Below are 19002 nucleotides of genomic sequence, written 5' to 3'. Positions count from 1 at the left end.
ATGGATGAATTGGTAACATAGTTAGCTTAAAGTTTTTGATAAATGCTTTAAAGAGTTAGCTAAAAAGAATGGATAAAATGGTTAGCTACAAGTAAAACACCAATTCTTCAAGTAGCTTGAAGATAATGGATAAAAGGTTGAATAATTAGCTAAATATTATATATACGTACATTGTTTAAATAGTTAGTCGACCTGAATGTAATTGATAAATGGTTGGAAGTTAGCTAAAATAAATAATTTAAATTCTTAGCATTAACTTATGGATAAATGGTTGAAATACTTAAAAGTAATGGATACCCACATACGCATTAGTATTATCATTCCAAAGGCACCTGCGTGCTTCGAACAAATTGGGTTATAAATATCAACGTCAAACAACAATCTGAATGCAGAAGTGTTATACTGTAGTTGTACTTGTTCCTAACAACCTCAGACGATGGTGGGGCGAAAAGCCTGCGATCTTATGGAAGCAGTGTTTGTTCTGCAGGTGATGTGAAATCTATTTATTTCTATATTCTAAAGTTCCCCCTCTAACTGTGTGTCTGATCCACAGAGATGGCTGAGCGTCATGATGTCCAACATATCCTGAAGGTAGCGCGGGAGCTGGTGCACAGAGTCCAGTCTCTGATGGACAACAAGTGACTGTAGAGGACTGTGAGGATTCAGAGGGGGGGGGGGGACACTCTCCCTCTCCTCCCCCAGAGAGACAGTGTTTCCAGGCCTTCCCCTATCCAGAGCAGGGCCGGGGGGTCCAGGCCTCCCTCCTGCCCAGCTGAAGGCCCTGGGAATGGGGCAGAGCGCCGCAGCAACAGCCTGGCTCTGGAGCTTCAACTGTTTACATTCACCTTCACATGGAATGCCCTCGGTGTCCGTTCAGACATGTGGATTTGTCTGCATGCTTGTGAGTTTGATCACACTGTGAACACATCCTTGAGTCTCCCCAGTGCTACAGAGCTTGTGTGCGTGCATGAATGCACACACACACACACACACTTCCAGACAGCATTGGCTCTATCAATACTGCAGTTTTTCTAGAGTGAACCAGAACATGTTGGATGCTTGTCAGGATGCTTTAGCGTTCTGAGTGGTTGACAGGGGGCGGGATTTACAAACAACATTGTCCGAGGAGCAGAAGACTTAGCCAAGAAGAAGTTTTCATTAGTGACCAAATGGACTGTGCCAACCACCTTTTCATGAGTGCTTTCTACTATAAGCATGTGTGTGTGTTTACCCCCTCTTTTTGCTTTTTGTCCAAGAGTTCATTCTCACACAAATGTTGCCTTTATCAGTAACAGCCCAAGGTACTTAGTTGCACTTTTTTGTGAGGATTTCCTTCCTGGTGCCTGTGAAAGCCTCCCTAAGTTATTCAGGGGCCGGAGGCGCCACAAGCGGCCAACTGTGGAGAATTCTGGGATAAATTGCAGTCAACTTTCCTGAGCATGGCAGTGAGCGGGTAGTCCTTGTTCTGAGTGACGTGGCAGCAGAGCACAACAGCAAAGCACACGTCGTCCTCCATACTTTGATATAAAAGTGGTGCGACTCTGTTTTGTAGTTACATGGCTTTCCCCACTAGGGATGCTAAGGCTAATTACACATTACATGATTATATGAACTGTCTATAGTTGTCTATTCTTTTAGGAAAAAGCCTGGCATTATTCTAGATTTAGATGACTTTATAATTAGTCATCAAAACCCATGAAGAGTCCAAGCATTTCCAACTCACTGTAGCCTCAGCCTCATTCCCATTGGTTCCCACTGAGGACATTCATCTTTAAAACGGGCTCTCCAAATATAGTTTCATTTTCTTTTCTTTTTTTAACCAATACCCAAACAAAAGTATTTTGAGTGGCAGATGTATATGTATTTGATCCTGTACTTAATATTTACGGCAGCAGGTATTCCCCTCATTTTTAAACTTTTAATTGCTGGAAATGTGATGAGTTTTTGTTCGGCATTGAAGCTCTACGACACATATAGTGATGCAAAGCCACAGACACATGTTAGTTGGAAACATTTATTGTTGGTTTGGGTCTTTCCATGGGATTTGAAGACAGTAAACAATAAAACAATAAAATATTCCCAGTTGTCCTTAGAGTGACTCGGTGTAAAGGATGCTCACTGTCAGGAAAAGTGGTTGCAATTGTCCGTGTGGAACCTGATTCTCCTCCAGCCTCTGGAAATAAAACATACCTGGGCTGGGTTGGTCTAAATAAAAAACGTGTGTATTTAAAGAAGCTGCTTTTAATGCCAAACGCCCTCTAGTGTTCAGTGGATCAGGATCAGGTTTGTCTTCGCAGTGACAGCACAGAGTACGCTCATGTTTGTATCTGAAGGGACATTTTTGATACGGTTTCCAATCCCCCTTTGTCATGTGACCCTTTATCTCCTCGCCTCCTTAAAATGTCCAACACGGCTGCATACGATTGGTCATCCAGCTCGGACCTGCACCTGTGATCCAAGTGCCAAGAGTCTTCCCCAATCCTCAAGTGTACTGTAGTGATCCAGCTCTCTGATTCGCTAGTTTGATCCCAGGAAACAGGCGGGGGGGGTGGCTGTATCTTGCTGCTCCCCCCCACTGCACCCTGACGGAGGAGGGTCTCTCGGGGGACCTGGGGCCCGTAGCAGAGCTTTTTCTTCCAATCAGGACATTGTGTACCAAAGCCTTGAAGCAGCCCCCTCTGTGGCATGACGACAATGTGCAATTTCATACTGCATCTTGAAGACTGACTGTTTACTATGTGTGTATAATATTTTGAAATGGTGATTCTTTATCTACTGTGTAACTTCTGTCGTTTGAAGAAACCCATCAGAGTCTACGTTGCTGTAAATACGACCTGAAAGCCCGATATTTATATGAAGACAGTGAGAACATATATATATATATATAACTTATTTTGAGATCTATTTTTTATGTTGGTTTTAGCAGCACTAGCTGGAGGTGTATTCTGGGATGTGGAATGTGTGCAGGCTGTGTTACACGTTGACTGTTAAGTGTTATTTTTCAATGTTGTGCACTGACTTCAAATTTCTATTTATTTAGAGAGCCAATGATTGCATTGCTGAGTATGTATTGGTAAGGATGTATCATTTGCCTTGAATGTAATGTATTATTAAATAAGAGTTTGTTCATTAGTGGGCTGCTCTGTTCCTTCTTTGATTAGAATTGCTGCCCACAACCTCCTGGTGCTCGTGACCTCTGCTCGGACTTCCTGGATTTCTTCCAGGCCAAAGTGAATTCCATCCACTTGCAGCTTAGCGCACCTGCCCCCCCTGCTCCTCACACAGCTCGTACTCCAAGCGCCGCTGCTCCAACTGCACGCTCCTCATACTGCCACCTCTCTGCTTTCGCCCCTGTGGATGCTGTCCAGGTGGCTAAGCTGGTCTCTAAGGCCAAGCCCTCCACCTGCTCTCTGGACCCCATGCCCACTGTCCTAGTAAAGGCAACATTACACACTGTTCTGCCCACCATCGTGGACATCATTAACTCCTCCCTGCTAACTGGCATCTACCCGACAACCTTCAAAACCGCCTCAGTCACCCCCATTCTGAAGAAACCCGGACTTGACCCAACTGACCTCAACAAATACCGGCCAATCTCCAACCTTCCCTGTCTTAGTAAAATCTTGGAAAGAGCAGTCGCCGACCAACTCCACCATCACATGTCCAACCATGAGCTCTATGAACCCTTTCAATCTGCCTACCGGACCCACCACAGCACCCTGATCAAAAACACCAATGACCTCTGATAGAGATTTTGAGGGACAACTGGTCCGCTTTCCAAATCTCCGCACGTCCCTAACAAGCTGGTTATCAAACAGGAAGGAATCCAGAACATACAAGTATCCGTTAAAACAATAATCTATTTTAATGGTAATATAACAATGCAATACAATCAACACATTACCATACAAAGCCATATCATATCATATGCGTAATGTCAGGAGTATGCCTACTCCTGGCCCTTGTTCACGGGTTGCCACGACCTTCCGGTCCGGGCGGCGCGAGAAGAGAGAGAGAACAAAAAGATGCATGGCTCTCAAATACCAACAGAAACAGGAAGGGGTGGAGTTTACTCAACCTCCACACACACACACCCCCCCACATTCCAGAGACCTCAGATGTGTCTTAAAGGATATTTAAGATAACACAAATATTTCATCTCTCATATCTCCAACTTCTGGTTACACAGAATACAAAGTAATTAAACCCACACATATACTATTCAAGATATGTAGACTTCCCTGAAACATGACATGCTAGAGATCTTAAGCAGAATATACTCTTCCCCCACCTAGCACCCTGTCATGCATGCCTACACCTCCCCCACAGGGCAATACAACCCTGTTTAGAGCCATTTCAGTCCTCACCTTTATGAAAGGATAAAACAGAGAAATCAATATAAAACACAAACACAAGTATTGTTTGAACAGTATTCACGTAACTGCTACTATTGATAATTACCAGAGAAACTCAAGGGACCTCTTTTAATATCTGGAAATTGCAACAAGACTTTCTGCCATTTCAAATGTAACACACTTCTTAAATATCAGATGCTGCACCTCCTCATCGCAGCTGACTCAGGCTCCATCACTACACTAATTCTCCTTGACCTCTCTGCAGCCTTTGACACCATCTCCCATAATATCCTCCTCACCCGCCTGTCTGAACTCCTTGGCCTCACTGACTCAGCCCTCTCCTTCTTCCACTCATACCTCTCGGACCGGACACAGTTTGCCACACATGCTGGCTGCAGCTCCCTCTGTCAACCATGGAGTCCCCCAAGGCTCTGTGCTGGGTCCCCTTCTATTCACAATATACATCCTTCCGATTGGTGATATCATCCGCAGCCATGGTCTCCGTTTCCACTCCTATGCCGACGACACCCAACTGTACATCAGCACAAAACCTTCTGCCCATCTCCCCCTCAGTCACTAATCAACTGCCTACACGAAATTAAAACCTGGATGACCACCAACCTACTCAAACTAAACCGTGATAAAACTGAGCTCATGGTTGTGGCCCCCAAGGCATTGCTCGGGAAGGTTGGAGATCTGCTCCTCAACATCGACGGTTCCATCATCTCCCCATCCCCTCAGGTCCGCAACCTTGGTGTTGTCTTGGATTCAACCCTCTCATTTCAAAACCACATCAAATCCGTTTCAAAATCAGCCTTCTTCCACCTCAGAAATATTTCAAGACTCCGGCCATCACTGTCCGACTCTGTTGCTGAGAAGCTGATACATTGTTTCATTACCTCACGCCTGGACTATTGTAACGGACGCCTGTCCGGGGTTCCCAGCAAAATCCTGAACAGGCTCCAGTACATACAGAACCCAGCTGCCAGGGTTCTCACACGCACCGAGCCCTGGGAGCACATCACCCCCACTCTATTCAACCTCCACTGACTCCCGGTCAATCAATTAATCAATGTTTATTTATATAGCCCAATATCACAAATGTTACATTTATCTCAGTGGTCTTCACAGTGTGTACAGAATATCAGTATGACAATACGACACCCTCTGTCCTAAGACCCTCACATCGTACAAGGAAAAACTTCCGAAGAAAACCCACAGTTTAAAGGGAACATGGGAGAAACCTCAGGGAGAGCAAGAGAGGAGGGATCCCTCTCCCAGGACGGACAGACGTGCAATAGATGCCGTGTGTAAATTGACAAAATAATACATTTGCAACATAGGTAGACCAAATGTTTGGAAATGCACGTGTGTATAATAGGAAGATGAATCCACGAGGATATCCAGCCACGACTCGCGATCCAGGGCACAGGACCGCAGGTCAAGTCCTGCATCACCTACAAACTCTTCCTCCTCACCTACAAATCCCTCCATGCCCTCTCCCCGCAGTACCTCACAGATCTCCTCCACCCATACATCCCGTCCCGCACCCTTCGATCCTCAGACTCCGGCCTGCTCTCCATTCCCGCCTCCGCACCTTCGGGGACCGTGCCTTCAGTGTCGCTGCCCCCACCCTCTGGAACTCCCTCCCTGCAGAAATCCGCAACGCCCCTTCTCTCAACATTTTCAAATCAACCCTTAAAACTCATCTGTTCAACATCGCCTTCCAACAATAACTCACTCCTTCCCCCCCCCCCCACTTACACTTCTGCCCCCTGTTTTATGTTTATGGGTTTTTTTTTATTTTTATGTCTTGTCCTTGTAGGTTTCTTTGTAAAGCGACCTTGAGGTTGTGAAAGGCGCTATATAAATTCAAGTTATTATTATTATTAATTGATCCCGTTAAGAACAGAACAAACTGTTCTTAGGAAGGTCATCAAAATGTATATGTTCAATTAGCCCTATTATGCCTTTAAGGGTGTATTGTATATGTTTTTGCCAAAATCCCGAAGTTCCCTCCATCCACCAGCTCAGCAATTCTCCTGACCTCTTTAAAATAATAATTAGTGGTATTTATTTGAGCACTTTTCTAAGTAATCAAAGCGCTTTACATTACATGAAATTACATATACAATACATTGAATCCTGTAGACAATGCCCACAGAAGCAATTTAGGGAGAAGTGTTTCACTGGTCTCATCAGTCCAAACAAAGCTCTTAAAGCCCACTAGCTGTCTAACACCAAATAGAAAACTAACAAGTTAGCATCTTGTGTCACCATTCAACCAAAAATAACCAGACTGACACCAGGTTTAAAAACAAAAACAACAATGTTTATCATGGTTGATACCGATCAGTACCCATGGCATTGCACAATACAAAGGCATGAAAAAAAGCAACATTAAAATAGGTATTGCATCTTCCAAAAGCTAACTTTTTCATTCATAAATGCTTCTTGCGATCTCGGTTCACTGCATTTTCTTACAACAGAATCACAGAATTTGTCTAAATAGCCAGAAATAATTTCTAAAAATCGATGAGCGTGATGTGACACGAAAAAGAACAATCAGCAGACATTCTGTGGCTGTGAGAAGTATTAGTATTATTTTCTGTACAGTACAACATCGAAGGCCAAGAGTTCTCCGTAGACTCCGCTGAGGTCATGTGACCGAGGCCCAACACACATGGAGGGGGGCGGGTGAGACGATGGCCATGATTCTCTCTCCAACCGCTCCTCTGGTCCTGTTAGAAACATCACAATGCATTGTTTTAATTAAAAGCAGTTTTACGACTCAGTCAGAGATTAATCAGCGGCCTGTAAACTTTATTAGTTTGGGTTTCACCAACTTACCACTCCCAACTCGACATGAAAGGAAATACCCTTATCCACTTTATTGCTGAGAGTTAGAAGAGAAGGTCTATACCGCTTGTTAAGATGGCAGAGCTAGTAGTGGGTTAGCTCAGGTTAGCATAAAGAAAGGACACATATAGCCTGGCTGAAATGGTTCTAAAATACCCCCAACAGATAAATACATATGTTTATCCGTATAAAAACAAAGCATGAAAACAACAACTCCCTGTTTGAGGGGGGGTTTATGTGGGGGCTATATCTTGGCGGGGTAATGTTAGCATGTACAGTATATATTCAGTGTACAGACGAGACGGGGCAATAGATCTTATCACCTAAAGTTAGATAATTGTTGACTGGTCGTTTCAAGATTTCCTCTCAGGCTCTGGAACATTCTGCATGTTTACTGGTTACTGAGTTTATTTCAGACTAAATATGAATTGATGTCACAATAGTCAATGGACGGAAAAATAATGGGATGAAATATGAATACCATTGAATATTCTTACAAAGTTACTACATGCCATTTGTTCTGGCAGTGGTGGATGAAATGGTGGCCGACATGTTAGAGCAGCAGTGTCTGTGGACCCTGAGGAGGTCTGAGCAGGCAGAACTACCTACTCTACTATGGGTCACGATCCTGTGAACACATGGTGTCAAGTGTTACAAGTTCAGGAAGTGAGGTTAAGGTAGAGAACGTTTGAATGATGCGTGTGTGTTTTATACATAACATCTGAGGCTGAACAGTTGATACTTTTTTTTAATAAGCTGTCATCATTGAAAATGATGGAACTAAATAATGATTCATTAAGTGTGATTCATCAATTAAATGTGTTGGACATTTTATGAATAAATCAACTCTTTTTTTGCGAGTATATGAGTCAGTTTCATTCGATTGCTACCATGCCAATACAATGTGCGTTGAGCAGGAGAGGAAGCAGCATTTTGACCACAATGAACATTTGTTTTTTTTAGGTTAAAACTCAAAGAAATACACATAAAACTACATGTTTGTTTTCAATACATTTAGACTTTACACAGCTCTGGAGTCATTGGAAATGTTTTGATCACATACGCCTAAAATAATCCTACACAGCCACCACTGGAAACTTATTCTTCAAATAGTATAGATTTGTATTTTGGTGTAGCCTCATTTCATCTGAAACTGTAAAAAAGAAATCTGCGAAGCATTCAAATGTTTGATTTCCTGCAAGTTGTGATTATGTCTTCAAAGTGAAAGTAACAGATGAATGTAATGGAGTAGAGAGCAGCATCTTGCGTACCTGTGTGTGGTGAGGCGCCCTGCTGCTCCTAACTGGGCTTGGGTCTCACTGCAGACTTCTGAATCTGGATGGAGGAACAGAGAGGAGACGACGCACACACAGGTTACACTCCGAGAGTGAGAGATCAGGAAATACCAGAATTGAAAACTCCAAGAAGATTCTCCTCAGTCAGCTGACTCACTGACTTCACATGTGCATGTCCTTTCCCCATGAGTCAAAGAAAAAAGAGTGCTGATTGTGTGAAAAGAACGTCATTATTAACAAAGCAGACAGACTCTTCTGAAGTGAGTTCCTACAGCATGAAGACAAAAAGATGTAGGTTGCTGTGACAACCAGAGGAGGGCACCAGTGCTCTGCAGACCCAGACACAACAAAGCAACATCAAGAGACTAACAAACTAAAGAACCACAACAGACCAAAAGCATGGAGACAATCATGAGGCGGACAACAAGCTGCGTTTAGTGACAAGGAACTCAAGAGATGAGTAAATGTGAGCAGATGGAGATCTGAAAGGAGAGCTTCCACTGAGCTGCAGATGGTTCAACTCAAATCAGACCCTAAAAAGAAAGAGTGGATTTGTGTGTACAAACAATGATAGAAAAGCTAAACAGGCAGAAATGTTACTGTACCTGTGATTGTTCTTTTAGGAAATCTGGTAGCTGAAATTCACCCTTAAAGACCTGGGAAAACAAGGACCAGGTTTAGAGCTCCACAAATGTACTGAATGTGCTTGAATGCATCGTCTGGATCACCACGGTTACTGATGAGCATTTTCTGTGTGTGTTCCAGAGTTAGGAGATTCCTCTCAGCGACACACACCACTACTCCCGTCTCAATCCACGACTCATAACATCTACACAGGAAGTCACCTCCTGCGCGTTGAATTAAAACAACGCAGTAGCATGAGGTCGTTCTGTCAGCCGGGGATAGAGAAGAATGTGGGGGGGGGGGGGAGACTGGGAGGAACGGCAGCGGGATGACGGATGGAAGCTGGATATCAAAGGACTCGCAGATAAAGACATGAGGAGACGGCAGCAGAGAGACGGCTCACTACATCCCCTCCTATCACGCATGTTATTTATTCAGCTGTTTGCAACCACCGGTTTGCCTTTCATTATTCGACATGGCTAAGTTGAAAACTCGATTCTGATTGGTCAGTGTGGTTTGGACAAAGAGCAGACAGATGTTTTGATTAAGGGATCCTATGCAGTCATATCCATCCGGCAAGAAGTCCGGTGAATTTCAACTAAGTAGTGGCCACAAAAATATGATCCATGAAAACACCACCATTTTGAATATCTATTTCTATATTTGTGGAGAGCGGGAAACTTTGGATTCATGATGGATAGACTGTCCTGAAAAAGAGAAGACGGCAAAAAAGTGCAAGAGACGCAAAGAGGTTAAAGACAACGAGCTGGAGGACAGCGACAGCAGCAGCAGCAGCAGCAGAAGAAGAAGACGGACAGGAAGTGAACACTAACGGGAAGACAGTACTCTGGCAGTGTTTAAAGACTGGTTGATGGAACAGAACATGTGAGCAGACCGTTACAGAAACATGGATCAGTGCTGCCGCCATTTTAAGTGATGTTGTTGTCAGCCGTTGGTAGCAGAAAGCTCAGCCATCAGACCGTACCATTACGTTTAATATGTTGTATCAACTTCCATGTAGCCTTACATAATGTGTGGTATTAAAGCATGCTGTGCAGTATGTGTGTTATATATAAATATAGAAACTGGTTTTGCCTGCTTGTGTTTAGTGTTGCGGTTTCTCGTTGCTTTTTGCAGTGTTTCTGTTGCTCTGACTTCCCCTCTCTGTCACCACCACTAACCTCAGCCGCACTCCAAACAACGGCAACATCACAACAACCGCAGGCAACCACAGGCAGTAAACAAGGGCAACGAATGACTGAACTATTAAAAGACGGAATTTCTATGTGCCCATTTTTATCTCATAATTAAAAATGTTTTCGTCCTTTTGATGGTTCACATAGCAGCGCTGCTACACCCAACATATCAAATGCTATTGGATCAGATAATGATGCTAGATCCGAGCTGGACCTCCGCAGTGTGGGAGGACTGGATCAGAAGTCTTGTGCCCCCCTCTACAGCTCAGAAGATTACACTTTCCCAAAAACCTATTCCTTAATCCCCCTGCGTGACTTCATGCATGCTTGCGTGCTTGCCTGGAGTGAACTCAGCGCCAGAAAATCAACTTAATCTCAAATTATTTCCAACACCAGAGACAGGGAGGCGAGCGCATGTTACCGATTTCCTGCCGGGAGCCATTTTGCAGCTTGCCCTCCTCAGCGGGGAGGCTCCGGGCCAGACTGCTGAGAGGCCGTCCAACCTTCTGCTCCCACAGAGAGGAGGGGGAGGAGAGGAGTGGAGGAGAGGGGGAGGAGAGGAGAGGAGAGGAGAGGGGGAGGAGAGGAGAGGAGTGGAGGAGAGGGGGAGGAGAGGAGGAGAATGCCCTCTGGTTGGACAAAAACAATCTAAGTGGTGAGCTGTCTGTCCTCTGAAGGACACATTGATCTTCAGAGGACAGAGAGGTGAAGGGCGACCTCTGAGAAGGCCCAGACTCCATGGCTACATGTTGGATCTCTGCAGTAACATGAAGCCGGCCCCCTCCTGTCCAACAGAGCCCCCCCTCCAGGGCTGTGACCCGTGAAGGATCCGCTTAACAAAAGGAGGGATAGTCACAGCCTCTTTGATTGAGGCAGACAACACAGATCAGAGGGCCGCTGCCTGCCAATCATCTGTCTGACCGAGGGGATGCCGTGCTGCCTTCCTGTCATGATCCCACGGTCCAATGAACACACGCTGACCTCTTTTACACTCATATGAAGGTGTCCGTCAGTCGCACATGGCTGCTCATCAAAATGCTAAAAGTGACTTTCCACAGTTATAGGTCGTCACCACTTCTGAAGCCATGGAGACGAACCTCAGAGACACGGGGAGAGCTGGAGCTTGATGGCCAACACTGATGGTTTATTATGGAGTTGGAGAACTGACCAAACATGTGCTGCTGCCATGAGGTGACACAGCGGATGCCAAACCAATTCTGAAGAACTCTACCCCCTGAAGACCCATGGACTTGGCTGGTTCTGAGAGAATAATCAACATGCTGCATAAAAAGATAAAACAGGCAAAGCACTATACCACCTCTATCAGCTGACGCCAGCAGGCAGGAATATGGAGACAAACACTGAGAGCCGTCTCAGGCCTGCGCTCGGTGAGGTCTCGGGCCTGTGCTCAGTGAGGTCTCGGGCCTGTGCTCAGTGAGGTCTCGGGCCTGTGCTCGGTGAGGTCCCGGGCCTGTGCTCGGTGAGGTCCCGGGCCTGTGCTCAGTGAGGTCCCGGGCCTGCGCTCGGTGAGGTCCCGGGCCTGTGCTCAGTGAGGTCTCGGGCCTGCGCGTCTCGGGCCTGTGCTCAGTGAGGTCTCGGGCCTGCGCTCGGTGAGGTCTCGGGCCTGCGCTCGGTGAGGTCCCGGGCCTGCGCTCGGTGAGGTCTCGGGCCTGCGCTCGGTGAGGTCTCGGGCCTGCGCTCGGTGAGGTCCCGGGCCTGTGCTCAGTGAGGTCTCGGGCCTGCGCGTCTCGGGCCTGTGCTCAGTGAGGTCTCGGGCCTGCGCTCGGTGAGGTCTCGGGCCTGCGCTCGGTGAGGTCCCGGGCCTGCGCTCGGTGAGGTCCCGGGCCTGCGCTCGGTGAGGTCCCGGGCCTGCGCTCGGTGAGGTCCCGGGCCTGCGCTCGGTGAGGTCCCGGGCCTGCGCTCGGTGAGGTCCCGGGCCTGCGCTCGGTGAGGTCCCGGGCCTGCGCTCGGTGAGGTCTCGGGCCTGCGCTCGGTGAGGTCTCGGGCCTGCGCTCGGTGAGGTCTCGGGCCTGCGCTCGGTGAGGTCTCGGGCCTGCGCTCGGTGAGGTCGGGTCAGACTGATAAACTGGGTCAGAGGTGTGGACCTAGGAAAATATTTCCCCAACAGTTTTAATAACTGAGATGGGAACTATGTCTACAGTCTACACGGTACGGTTTAGAATGCAATGCAATCAAAATGTAGAAATCCACATTATGTCCTTGATCTGCTAATTGGGGGAAGTTCATCATTGACTTGGGAAATGCCGTTAAGGGGACCTTGCATTTTTTTGTTAGAGCACTCAAACACAGTCTTCATGAATATAAGCGTTTACATCTGTTGTCAATATCGTCTTTGATAGCCTTTAATGAGCAAGATAAATTACAACATTTTGAATTGGCTCAAAAGTTCATATTCTTTTGTGAACAATTAAATAAAAGTGATTTGAGTTTCAAGGGAAAACTAAAGTCTAGTTTTTCTTCTTCAGTTGCAAAAAACGTGCCAACTTTCTCCAATTATAACGTATAAATGGTGGCTTCACTCTTCAGAGCATGAAACCCCATCTGTGGGTAAATATTCTCCAGGAGGAGGTCACAAGAATCTTGAATGTTGAACTATCACATGCAGCAACATTTCTTATAAAAACCTCTGACTGTGCTAACGGAGTCTCTGTGAGAACTGACAGCAGCCAGTTTAAAAGTGCATTATGACAGTGGCTTTGGAAGGAGAGGGGACAGGCTGCCAGTGTCGCCAACTTGACGATGTGTAGCCACATTTAGTGAATGTTTGAGCTTGAGCTACATTTAGGTTTGGATCCTTTCAAAACGCACCATTCTCTTGCTAGCTTCACGAGATTACCAACACTAGCTACAACGAGTTTGATGATCCAATTCCGCAGATAACCCTAATACTATAAGTAGACCTTTCGGTAGGCGGTTTTTGTCAATTATATTCCTTTTTTAATTCAGTGTTCTATTAAAACAGAAAACCTTCTGTACCTTCCATCTCACTATCACAGCCTTACAGAATATTTAAACCACTGAGTAGGGGTGCTCGAAGGCGGCTAAAAGTATAATCACAACTATTTTTGAATGATCTTGAGATGACCATTATTTATTTTAGGTACAAAATATTTGTAATCCACTTTTTATATAAAGAGAGCACGGCTTCCGCTTCCACGGTGTGCTACATTCCTGCTAATCAACACATATTTGCTTTCAAATAAGAGCTCCTTACCCACAGTGCATCTCCGAGAAGGGAACCAAAGTGAGGTCGAGCCTCAGAGGAGCCCAGAGGCAGGGTTTAGCACGGTGGGGTCAGCCAAGGTGCATGCTGGTACAAGCAGCAGGTCAGCCCAGTGTGGAGCAGCCAAACTAAAGCCTGCAGTGCCTCAGCCTCAGCACTATGGCGGGGGCTCCCTGTGACTAAGCCCCAGTCCCGGGGTTTGAATGTGGCAACGGCCCAGTGCATCTGAAAAGCTGCCAGTGTTGAGCCATGAGCTTCAGGGGAGAAGAAGAGCTGCACAGCAGTCTGCTTCCACCCGAGGTTTCCAGGGATATTGTTACCAAATGCTTTTCTCCGAACTACACACAGAAACTCTTTGGAATGTGTGCGTGTGCTGCTTCTGGAGCCAGGGGCTGTAATAAGCTTAATACAAAGTCATGTTCAATCAGCTGTGTTTGGAGATTGTTTTCGAGAGAGCAATAACTTGAGAGGACGCTTAATGATTTTCCTTCCCTAATCTCCTTGTGGTCGATCTTTGCCAGGGGGCCTAATACACTCAACAGACACACAATTAATCTGTTACAAGTCCTAGAATTGACCTTAAAATCAGGTCCAATTATCAAAAACTGTAGAGTACTGACCGTCAGAGTGGTGCCTCATGACAATTTATTTAGGCTGACTCGCAAGTTGCAAGGCAAGATCCCTAGACACAAAGCAATGGGATTTCTCCATTGGATTTCAGTATATTGTAAAAATCTTTGTGGCCAACAAACAATTATGATACTTTTACGTTTTCGTCAGCAGGATCATTTCCATTGCATAAATGCAATCGCCAGGAGTAACGCTAGGCTACAAACAAACTACATCTCGGTAGAATCAACATCGCTAAGCTAAAGGCGTGATGATGTTTAGTAGTTTAGCAACAGCCATTTCTATGACACATAGAAGCTTTGAGCATTCCCTAGTGGGGTATTCACGGATGTATTTTATTTCTGAGAACTAAACACGACCATATCTTTGCTTGATTTAACCAGAGACCTTATTTCAGGGTCTAACCACAATCGCAAAAAAACGTTGACTTTGAGACGAGCGAACCGGAGGAGGTACATGCCAAGTCATTGAAGCATTTTGGGAGTCGTTTGAGCACCACTCTAAAACATTGTTAACCTAATCTTAAGCATGTGGTTTCAATAGGGAAAGGTTGTGTATGGCTGCTTGCTTTTAGACAATGATTACATATTTTAGGGGAATAAACAAATGGAAAGGAATCTTGATAATTCAGAAGAGTGCGTTGGCTAAATGACGGTTAAGACAACTTCATCGTGCCTCGTCAGAATGACTACGCTCAGAGAAGCCTCTCATCGGAAAGCTTATATGTAAAAAAGGTTTTCTATATACCAAGCCTTAAAGTAAGCTATCAAAGTATATTTGCTCTTAGTATAAAAAAACCTCTTCAAGCAATCTTAATATGAGTTGAAGGAATTAGAGGCATGGATCATTGGACATTTCATGTGCAGTCCTCATTAAGAAATATTTTAGTCACTTTCTTTCCCATTCTCGTACAGTGGATGGTTTTATGAATATGAGTCTCTGTGGAGGTCTAAGAGCCAAAGAGCTTCACGGCGGCTGAGAACTGACGCGAGCCCTGGATCAATACAACGCGATAAGCCTGCACATCAATAAGAGTTCTTGCAGCAATATGAAGGGGGAGGTTCTGCAGCAGAGCGGAGCACCACACGCTGAACGAGGAACTCTACATACATTCATTCTCATCTCTCCACTTACTCATTGTTACTGTGAGAAAGTGAGAACTTATCGATCCCAATATCCATTTCTCACCAGGGATCGGAACAACTGCAAAGCCATTTTAAAGCTATTAATTGCGGCTTCAAGAATGTACAGAAGCTGGAACCAGCTCTCCTGACCAGCAGTCAGAGGGGAGGCCTCCACAAAAAGAACACAACTCAGGTGTGGTCTTTTTAACAAAGTCATTAGCGGAGGGTCGGAGCAATTTGTTCTTTGATCATTTTCATTTGTGCAAATTCTGTGAATTGAGTTTTGAAACTGAGAACTGATCAACATCAAATGTATGACCTGAGCCCACTCCAAGAGCTGGGACCATATAACTGTAGAGAAATAAAAGATCCTTGACGACAGACGGATAAAACTAACGTGAACAAAACACACCTTCTTCTGACAAGGTCTAGGTCTCCACCCCACCTTGTCTAAGAGTGGTGCAGTGATGACGTGGCATTGGCGTGCGACAGGGAACTTCGTGTCCCTTGACAAAAAGCAATGGGAGATCCCCATTGGATATTACTATATTGCAGGATATAAACTTTATGGCCAACACACATCCATGATACTTAGCACGTTTTCTTCAGCAGGATAACCCTAATGAACACCACGTTGTGTTCACTGTTTATGTAAATGTATTGGCAGAAATAAAAGCTGATGGAGTGCTATAAAAGGAACTATCAGTCATATGGCTGCGCAGGACACCATTACGCTAAAGGAGGACGGTCCGTCGGCATGATGGCGTTCATTTACTCACCAATTAGCAAGCGCCGTTTGTATAACAGAGAAGCTTCGGAGATTCACACATTTTGTAAGCTTGGGATAACCTCATGTCAAGCTTCTTACCAATACGTGGTCAGAAAGTATTTTCTGGTTATTAGGACTCTTTACTGCACCACTTTATAAATGACTACCTTTAAACTTTATTTCTTAAATCTATACAAAACAGATGGACTGTTTTGACGTCAGGGCTGATACTGCTTGGAGGATAACTGTTAAGACTGGTTTTGACCCGCAGTCGTTGAGATAAGGCTGCTCTCAACAGGTCAAGCTTCATTAATCATCCAGATCCCTCCGTCTCCACAACACAAACATTTGGTTCAATGGCTGCTTCCAAACTATTTATTCACCAAGCAGTGAGAACCAGGCTGCATATTCTGTGGTGAAATCAGGGCTGACGATGAGATGAGACGGAGGGTAAATGTTTGGATGGGGCTGGGTGAAAACCCAAGACAGCGAAGAGCATTTCCACATGTGGCTTCAGCATACAGTGATTTAGTTCAGGGCTGCTTTCCAGATGTCTTGGGCAATACAGCAGAGAATATTAGGGAGGGGGTTCTAACATACTAATGGAAACAAAATTATTCTCAGAAGTTGATGACTAAAAGAACAATAAAAGCAGCCTTTGGACTCAAGAAGTTAAACGACTTTCTGTCCTTGTTTTGTGTAGTTCACTGAAACAGCAAACGACTGCTTTGTGCCGTGCCCACGAATATAATTGTTATTTTTCCAATGCTTTTCTTCTGTAATTCATCTCTTTGACAGCCCTGCCCCCCCTTCTTCTTTTAATGCATTCTTCAGGCAGCCACCACGGCACACTTAACCTTTCACCTCTGTGTAGTGCCTGGCTGCCCGCATGTGAAGACTGTTTTAGTTGTTAAGATGTTACTGAAGAGTAAGACAACAGACCCATCTTACTAACAGGGCTTTATTTGGTCAAATTGCATCAAAAGGTTTTGAAAAAGTGGGAAGTCTTTGACATGAATTCAATTGTGTAGCATTTTCTGTTTTAGATTCGTTACAAATCCGTATCTGATGTACAAGCATGAAAACAATAACACAGAGCCTGCAGCTGGGCTTGATGCAGGGAAATCGCTGTAATAACGTGCAGATGTACACGGCATCGATCTAATCAGAGGAGCTTAAACACACATGGTGTCGTCTAGACAGGGAAGCCTATTGTGAGGAGGACAGCGTCAACTATTTCAGAGAGCGGAGGAAGACCTGGATATTTACTGCATCCAAAATATGTAAACAGGACCACAGGCACATTTGAAAAGCATTAGCATGCGCAACATGATGCTAACATGACAGGAAAAACATGAGGATTTGAAAGCAGTCCAGCACACTGACATATGGCAGCCTTGATAGAAAATTGGTAACATACAGTATGTAGGCTCACCTTTAAAGTAACAGACCAACTTTTGTGAAATGTGCAACTTTGTACTTTTCTTAAAATGAGGCATTGTAATTTTAGGAGCATTTCAACACAACAGCTGTCTGTAATGTATCTGCAACCTCAACATTCATGGAGCCAGATGCAAAAAGCTCTGATCAGATACACAACTAGATCAGTACGGGACTGGACATGATCTGTTAAATGTGTTCAATTCTTTTTTGAACCGCCTGGTAGTAAGATAACAAACCTGTGTTGAATGTTGAGTTTTGCCCTTATCAGTCTCCTCAGACGTGTCGGGGCAGATGTGGCTCAGGGGATAATGGGCATATACCAACCAGCGGTTTGATCCCCCAGCAACCCCGAATTGCTCCCGTAAAAATGCACAAATACAATATAAAACGCACCAAAAACCTATTAGGTATAGTTTTCCACTTATTTGAATTAAACCTTGATTTACAAAGTTACATTTAAAGATGTACCAGCTCTGCACGCTGTTTTTGACCCCAATCATCCTCTTTCCTGCCACACGTACGCATTTCCTCTTAGTGGTTTAGTTCTGAACTTATTTATATGTTTGTGACGCTGGGTTGAGCTTTATTAAAAAAGGCACATCCTTAACTTGTTAAGCCCTGAGCCTGTTTTCCAGGTCTCAGGCTCGAAAATGACATGCCCAGAACAAATGACTGGCTTACCTTCTAAAAGGGTTACATTAATAATCTTTTCTCAAAGCAATGATACATCTGTGAGTTGGATGTAGAAAAGTCAGAATCAATATACTGTAGATGTATTTCTTTTAAGGTAAATTCAGATTGAACATAGTAGAACAGTGTAAATTATAGTGTCCGTCCAAAAAAACAAAACATGACTTACAGTGAAAACCGGCCTTGAATGATGGGATAGTAGGCTAAAAGCTTTAGGAATCTAAACTATAACATTGATACCCTGTATCAAGATTGATGCAAAACAAGTGAAATTTGACCTTTTTAGAGAGGTTTAGAAAAAAGAAACCCACTTCTGGGGTCATTTGGGTAGATTTGCCATATCTCTGTTTTGAACTGTTAGAGCCAATAGAATCGAGGGGAAGTTCCTAAATCCATCTAAACATTACCATTGAGGAATGAGAGTGATGCGCAGCCAGCATCCCCCAAACCGGAAGCTGTCATACACTCTCGTAGCTCTCATACAGTAGCAGAAATATATGAAAGGTACTCTTATTGACATAAATGTTATGATCAGTAATCATTTCAAAGTGACAGAGACATTGGATTGACCTTCAGCAGCGTGTATATGCGTTTCAATGCCATTGAACACAACTTTTGATCAGAAAACAGCAAAAGTAAGACGTATTTGCCGTTTTGGCCACGTAAAGTGAAGTTGTGTGTTGTCTTTGCTGGCTTTCGCTGCCATGAGTTTTAGTCGCGCAGTGATGATACTTATACCATTGGAATTTGTGGAATCTCAGCTTTCATATGAT

The 19002-nt window shown here is 44.6% G+C and overlaps 2 protein-coding genes across 5 annotated transcripts in view; one reads left to right on the top strand and one right to left on the bottom strand.

Moving 5' to 3' along the window:
* sgsm2 (small G protein signaling modulator 2) overlaps nt 1-3132 on the top strand; it is a 94261-nt gene extending 91129 nt beyond the window's left edge. For all 3 annotated transcript variants that reach the window (XM_034097880.1, XM_034097879.1, XM_034097878.1), the window contains one exon: nt 554-3132. In XM_034097880.1, coding sequence (XP_033953771.1) covers nt 554-642 — 89 coding nt within the window. In that variant the 3' untranslated portion in view covers nt 643-3132. The remainder of the gene's footprint in view (nt 1-553) is intronic.
* A 3533-nt stretch (nt 3133-6665) lies between these two features.
* tpst1 (tyrosylprotein sulfotransferase 1) overlaps nt 6666-19002 on the bottom strand; it is a 43849-nt gene continuing 31512 nt past the window's right edge. The window contains exons 4-6 of one of the 2 annotated variants that reach the window (XM_034097458.1): nt 9115-9165; nt 8486-8549; nt 6666-7096 (exon numbers count right to left, since the gene is read on the bottom strand). In XM_034097458.1, coding sequence (XP_033953349.1) covers nt 8514-8549; nt 9115-9165 — 87 coding nt within the window. In that variant the 3' untranslated portion in view covers nt 6666-7096; nt 8486-8513. The remainder of the gene's footprint in view (nt 7097-8485; nt 8550-9114; nt 9166-19002) is intronic. The other variant, XM_034097459.1, reaches the window with a different exon arrangement.

The sequence above is a fragment of the Pseudochaenichthys georgianus genome, chromosome 13 (assembly GCF_902827115.2).
Source record: "Pseudochaenichthys georgianus chromosome 13, fPseGeo1.2, whole genome shotgun sequence".
NCBI lineage: Eukaryota > Metazoa > Chordata > Actinopteri > Perciformes > Channichthyidae > Pseudochaenichthys > Pseudochaenichthys georgianus.
The sequence above is the reverse complement of the archived record's forward strand: the minus strand, read 5'-3'. Positions and strand labels throughout refer to the sequence as shown.